At 30.0% G+C, this 7,372-nt stretch overlaps 1 protein-coding gene across 1 annotated transcript; it reads left to right on the plus strand.

Annotated features, from left to right (window-relative positions):
- Window positions 1-6: 6 nt before the first annotated feature.
- Window positions 7-917, plus strand: LOC125858643 (trans-resveratrol di-O-methyltransferase-like). The gene is made up of 2 exons (XM_049538476.1): window positions 7-330; window positions 425-917. The coding sequence occupies exons 1-2, from the start codon at window positions 7-9 to the stop codon at window positions 734-736; spliced, it is 636 nt and encodes a 211-aa protein (XP_049394433.1). The 3' UTR covers window positions 737-917.
- Window positions 918-7,372: the final 6,455 nt, after the last annotated feature.

Genomic DNA, 7,372 nt, shown 5'->3' on the forward strand with positions numbered 1-7,372 from the left:
CATGGCATGCCATTTTTCAAATATGCAGGGAATGAACCAAGACTTAACCATTTATTCAACGAAGCCATGGCTAGTGATGCCCGTTTGGTCATGACCGTGTTGATTCAAAATGGTAAGGGATTAATTTTTGAAGGGTTGAAATCGTTGGTGGACGTTGGAGGGGGCACTGGAACTATAGCTAAAGCTATTGCGGATGCATTTCCACAAATAAATTGCACCGTCTTTGATCTACCTCATGTAATTGAAGGGCTGGAAGGAAGCAAGAACCTGAGCTTTGTGGGAGGAGACATGTTTAACTCCATTCCTTCTGCCAACGCAATTTTGCTTAAGGTATAACTTTGTAATACACACATGCCTTTTCTGTCAATTTAAATTAATTATTTGTGTTTAATTTGATGTGTGTATATATATATATGGCAAGTAGTGGGTATTACATAATTGGAGCGATGAAGATTGTATAAAAATATTGAAGAAATGTAAAGAAGCAATTCCAAGTAAGGAAAATGGAGGAAAGGTAATCATCATCGATATGGTTATGATGGATTATAACCTAGAGAAAGGAGACCACAAATCATATGAAACTCAACTTTTTTTTGACATGCTTATGATGGTTGCTGTTTCCGGAAAACAAAGAAGTCAACAAAATTGGGCAAATCTCTTCTCTGATGCTGGTTTTAGTGACTTTAACATTATTCCTATACCAGGGTTGAGATCTATTATTGAAGTTTATCCTTAAATCTAGTCAGTTCACGACTTCTTCTTTTTTTTTGGGCAAGCAATAATTAAGGTAATTTGCCACTAATAATAGAACCAGCTTTGTAGCGAATGTTCATTGTTCTCATGTTTGTGCCTTATATATAGCAAATGTAACTCAATATTGTCTTTATAATTATGAAGAAACTACTTCTTGTGTTGTATTTCCCCTTACTAATATGTACTCCTTGTTGTATAATAGATGTCCATATAAATATATTTTGTGTTAATTAATATATGTACATGCAATCTATATTAATGTGTGTAACATTGTGTGAATATACATAAAACGATATATATATATGTGTGTGTGTTGTAATTTTACCGCATATATACCTTATTACTCTCTTGTGGTTATGCTCAGTCACTTCTACGAAAGGAAAGGTTGAATAATCAAACAAAAGGAAAAATTTTAACTAACTACATTTATCAAGTAAACTAAATAATCTCCATAAAATATAAAAAAATAATATAAGTAATTTTTTTCAAATTTCACGATTTAAGTTTGTATAATGATTATATATTATATTGATAAAAAATACACTCAAGAATAGAAAGAAAAAATTAATGCTACTTTTTGTTTCTCTATTAAATTGGTACTCTTCAAAGTTGAACTCCTCTTCTTACTGATTGTTCAATTATCAAAAGTTTAAAAGGTGCGACAAATTTAGCACAACATTAAAAGTAAATGATGAGACAATAATCAACTGTTTAAGTGGTCAAATAAAAAATTGTCATGTTATGTGAGTGTGACATGACAAAATTTTGGACAAAAACAGTATACAGTATACCTTAGGATCGGTAAAATGATTTTAATTTATTTTTTTTAAAAAACGATTAACCATCCAATCCAACCCATAACAATTTTTTTTAAATGGATCAAATATAGATATTATATTACATCCACTAGAAAAGGGGTATGAATATTATCATAAACCCATTAATTTGTATGCTTGTCATTTTCATGAGTATTTATTTTTTAGGAGTCTAAACTTATTTTTAACGTTTTAGCTTATGTTATTTCTCCTTTCAATTACGTCATATGATGGCTTGTCCCTCTTATTAATAAAAAAAAATCAGAATATTTAGACGATAGTAATACCAGAAGTCCATAACTCCTCCAAGGTTTTCAGAACAAAAGGAAAACTCAATTACTCAAAGACTGTTTCTCCTCTGTGTGTAGGAAACAGAGGAGAACAAAATTTTAACTTCTTTACATAAATTGATTCCTTCTATGCACGTTGTTACCAACAGCCATATGCATCAAGTCCACCATATACGAGCTCTTATATATATTTACCATTACGAATCAGTGAAAAATTTGTGTTGTAGAATATGATTTTCCTATTTATTTTCTACCGATCTAGCTCATTAGAAAACAACGTCACTTCGATAAAATGTACAATTAAAGATAAAACAATGTCACTCTGATAAAATTGAAAAGGTGCATTATAAAGAACTCAATTCTCAGCAGAAACTCATAAATCATATAAATAAATATAAAGTTAGATAAAAAAGAAGTGATGTGGCACTTCTCAATGGCCTAGGATCCTATTTATTTTTTTTGTGGTTTTTTTTGAGTTTTTTCATTAATCAATTTATTAAATAATTAAAAAAAACAATCATATTCATTACATATAATTATATCATATGAAAGTTACAAAAAAACCTCCACCTATTTCTACTCTCTAATTAAATAACATGTCTCCTCAATTTCCTTCTACTTAATTCTTATGATTTAAATCATCTATAAATAGCAATCATCTATGGTGTTGTTGCATGTTCATTTATATTTTCTCCAACTTCATATTGTTAGTATTATTTTTTTTGTTTTTCAGCTTTATGAAGATTATAGATATATATTTTAAAATTTCTTCTTGTGTTACAATAGCCAAACAAAAGTTTATCAAGATGAAGAAGAAAGCTTGAAGCCGGTGTAAGATTCGTCAAAAGAGATGATCAAAAATTAATTTGCTACAAGTATCAAAATTAAGAAGAAAGTTTAATGGCAGTGAAAGATTCATCAAGAGTTGGTCAGATTATAATTTGAAAAAGTAGAAGTTTCAATAATTTACAAATATATATATAGATGCACTTATTGTTGCTTATATAATTTTTCAATTAATTATTTATCCATCAAGATATGTACCCTTCAAGAACAAGATTATATTACAAAGCACTTTTTGTATCAAGGACAACATGATTTTCAACTGACTATTTGTTGGGTTTTAAAGGTGTGAACAGGAAAGGAAATGAAGGGTTGTGACTCTCCTGAAGAGTTGTGACTATGCCGAAGGGTTGTGAACTTTATAAAAGGTTGTGTCATTTCTAAAGGATTATGACCGTTTGAAAGGTTATGCCTTTTCCAAAGTGTTGTGACATTTCTGAAAGGTTGTCTTCTTTCCAAAGGGTTGTGACCTTTACCCTTTGTTGGCTATAAATAGAGAGGTTTTCTCTCATTTTTCTGTATCGAATTCTTCCCTTCTTTTGCATACATTTCTTACAAAACAAAATTGATCGATCGTGTCTGTTTGTGTGATTCGTTACTGTCATTTTGAGTGTGTTGAAATTATCGAAGTTTGAGGTACCGCTACTTCTTTAATGGTTAATCCGTTTTATCTTGGGAGGAATTAATCTGCAACCTCGGGTACTTGAAGGGATTAAATTTCTTAAGGACACACAGTGGGTTCTGTGAACTCGGATAGTTCTTTGTGTTTTTCTTTTCATCTTTTATTATTTCTGGTTTGCTAATCTGAATACAGGAGATAACAAGCTTAAGAAATTTATTGTTGGTATTTTCTGTGGTAAGGAAATTACTTCTATTTTCTGTGTTCTTTTTATGGGGAAAGAAAAAGAAGAAAAAGAGAATTATTTTATCATATAATAAAAGAGATTTGGGATGAATTAGTACTACTTTAATATGTTCGAGTATATTTTTTGTAGTAAGTTTCCTTTGATGGGTAAGATTATTTTTATTTTCATCCCAAGTGCATTCAAGCATTGCACCCCTTCAGTTTTCTTTTCAATGAGAAAAGTTATTTTGTGCATAAAGGCTAAGATGTGCACTTTAATTGTTTTTCCTATATTCTTGGTTTTATATAACTATGAAAAGAAGTAAATGAACAGATATTGTCTCCTAACAATATTTGAACATGAGTTTAGTTTCTCGTTGAAATTCAATGTCTTTTGAGGAAAATTGGAATATGATGGAAACTGAGAAAAGGAAAAAAAGAAATTAGCAAGAAAAGTGACTTGCATTGAATTATTGCTGACAGATAGAATATGATTCAATGAGAGTAAAAAGCAGGTTCTATATTTATTTTCCTTCATTATTATTTTCTTTTTCTATCCTTTATAAGTTATGAAATTTATTTCATAAATGTTAGGATAGATGATCATTATGTGATGATCGTAGAATATATCTTTATTATTATTAATATGTATTCTGTTTAGAGGAGGAAAAAAAAAACTTTTGTAGTTTTCTACTCCATGTGAAATTTGATTGTGTTTGACTTTTGGAGATTTTTTTTACTCCTTTGATTTGAAGAATATAAGAACTTCACGAACAAATCAGATTGTGCATTGGTTTGAAGAATATAGAAACTTCACCAATTTGTTAAATACTCTATTTGAATAAATATTTTGACTTGAAGAGTACAAAATCTTCGTCAGGAATATTAAGGCTAAATGATTGAAAAAAATAAAATCTTCATCATTAGCTCGAAACAGTGTTGTATTTGAGGTTTCTGGAGATTAAAACCTTTTTGGTTTACTACTCTGTCTAAATGTGAAACTGATTTGAAGAACATTAAAACTTCATCAGAATACAAGGTTCATTCGGTTAACGATTAGAAGAATATAAAAACTTCATCGTTAAACTAGAAACAAGTTGTATAAAGAATGAATCTTTATTGTTAGTATTCTAAATACTAAGTGATTTGTCTAGTTGTGACAAAAAGGGAAAAAACATTAGGTAGTGGTTTTTGTGCCTGCAATGGGTGTTTATATGGATTAAATCTCCAAAAGAAGGCTTCTTGTTGCTAATGTGTAAGCATGGGAAAAAAATATGTGGAAAATAATTTCAAATACTTGAAAAATATTTTTGAGAACATATTTAAAATGTGGGGGGTTCTTTACTTGTGATAAAGACAAAATTAGACTTACTATCTAATTTAAATTTGAAAGTACAAGATATGAAATTTAATAACAATCTTGTATTATGTTAGACCCACAAAATTCTTGGAGTATATTTGATATTGTGGTCGTTGAGTCTCTCTTTACTAGTATATGATATGACTAGTATGAAACCACAAAATTATATTACTCATTGAAAAGAATTGTATTCTTTGATGAAAAAGTTTCACTTTAAAATATTGTGATTTTTCATGAAAAGATATGTCTATTAATTATTATTTTTTTAGACATGAACATTGGTGAAAAGTGATATATTATGTTTGTGTTGTAAAACAAACCTTTGGGTCATATTGCCCTTATTGGACCGATGAGACTATGATCATGGGTAATTCTATAACAAATTGAATGTTATGGAAAGGTCCTTCTGAAAAGGACATATGACAAGGTATTGACTCTAAAACAATGTCTGTATTTGAGAAAGTTATAAAAAAAAAAAAGTACAGAACAAAATATCTGTGGGAAAAGGTTACCTCACAGAAGGTCTTTTCAAACTTAGTATTTTTGTTTGTTCTTACTTGCTTGAATCAAATTGTTTGTGACATAAATGCTTGGGACATGTCAATTACAAAACCTTGCAAAAACTGATCAACTTAGAAGTTTTGCCTAACTTCTAGTGCAATAAATCAAAATATCAAGTATGTGTTATTGAAAGGAATGTTAATACCTTAGAATTGATTTACACTGACATTTGTGATATAAAGTCAACACTATCTTGTGGTGGGAAAAAGTGTTTCATAAATTTTATTGACAATTGCACTAGATATTGTTATGTTTATTTGATGAATGGTAAGGATGAAGCAATGGAAACATATTGACAATATAAAACTGAAGTTGAAAATCAGTTGGATAAAGAGATTGTCATGATTAGAAGTGGTAGATGTGGAGAATATGAATCTTCTTTTGCAGAAATATATTTGAAAAATGGAATCATCCATCAAATTACTGCACATTCTCACTTCAATCTGATGAAATTGTTCACAGGAAAAAACTGAACTTTGAAGGAAATGTTGAATGTCCTATTTATAAGTTGTTTACCACAAAATTTGTGGGGGGTGCTATCATTATAGCAAAAGAGAACAACAACAAAAAAAATGTGTCTGTTCAAAAAGAGAGAAACAAAAAGTTTTGTTTGTTAGTAAAGGGAGTAACAAATAATTAAAAAAAATGTTTGTTTGTTAAGAAAGGGAGCAACAAAAAGTTGTGTTTGTTCAAACTTTGTTGTATCCTGATAGAGAATTGTTTGTCGTCTCTTAAAGTTTATACAAGCAATAACTCTTGAAAGATAGTGATCAAACAATTTCCAATACAGTCTATTTCATATGAGATATTGAAATGAGGGAACTATTCTCAAACGGGTCAAAATAGGACCTAAGACTTTGGATTGTATGTTCATTAGATATGCTACAAATACTAAAGCATGTCGATTTATGGTTCATAAGTCCGAACTGTCGAATAGTCAAGTGAAGGGTCTAAACGACCTTGGAAAGAACCAAAGGAGAATGCACTTAATAAAGAGATTCGGAGGCGTAGTAAATGTCAATGGACAAATTACTTCCTACGAGTTTGATTTTGTAACATTTCTTCTTGAAAATGAGTCTCATTTATTCTAAAAGTTATGTCCTTTGTGAACTCATTCTCTTTGAGAAAAGTCTATCAATAGTAAGATAGATTCAATCTTGAGCAACCATACTTGAGAGTTGGTTGATCTTCCTCCAGGAAATAAACTTATGGATTCAAAGTGGATCTACAAAAGGAAAAGAAAGTTGATGAAACTATTGACAAATACAAAGACAGACTTGTTGTCATAGGCTTTAGGCAATAAGAAAGCCTTGTTTGACAGATAATAGCACTAACTAGGATTGCATCAATTCAGATGTTAATTGCACTAGTTGCGAAATATGACCTTCAAATTCATCAAAATGGATGTGAAAACATTTTTTAAAATGGAAAATTGGAGGAAGAAATTTACACGGAAAAATCCAAGGGTTTGTGGTTCCTAGTAAAGAAAAGAAAGTCTGTAAACTTGTTAAGTCACATTGTGGACTAAAAACAAGCGCCCAAATAATGACATGCGAAGTTTGACCAAACTATGTTGGCAAATGAATTCAAGATTAATGAATGTGATAAATGTTTTTACATTAAAGACACTCCAAATCACAAGGTCATTATTTGTTTTTATGTTGATGACATTGTGATCGTCAAAAGAGACATTTCTAACATAAATGCTACTAAGCATATGCTAGAAAGTAACCTCGATATGAAAGACATTGAAGTTACTGATGTGATTGAAAATGTACTTGACAAGTTCAAGCATTTGGATTTCAATATTGTCAAGACTCCAATAAATGTGAGATTTGTACTTCAAAAGAATGAAGGCAAAAGTGACTCACAATTGGATTGTGCTAGAGTATTGAGAAATATGATA

Source organism: Solanum stenotomum, chromosome 3 (assembly GCF_019186545.1).
Source record: "Solanum stenotomum isolate F172 chromosome 3, ASM1918654v1, whole genome shotgun sequence".
NCBI classification, from domain to species: domain Eukaryota; kingdom Viridiplantae; phylum Streptophyta; class Magnoliopsida; order Solanales; family Solanaceae; genus Solanum; species Solanum stenotomum.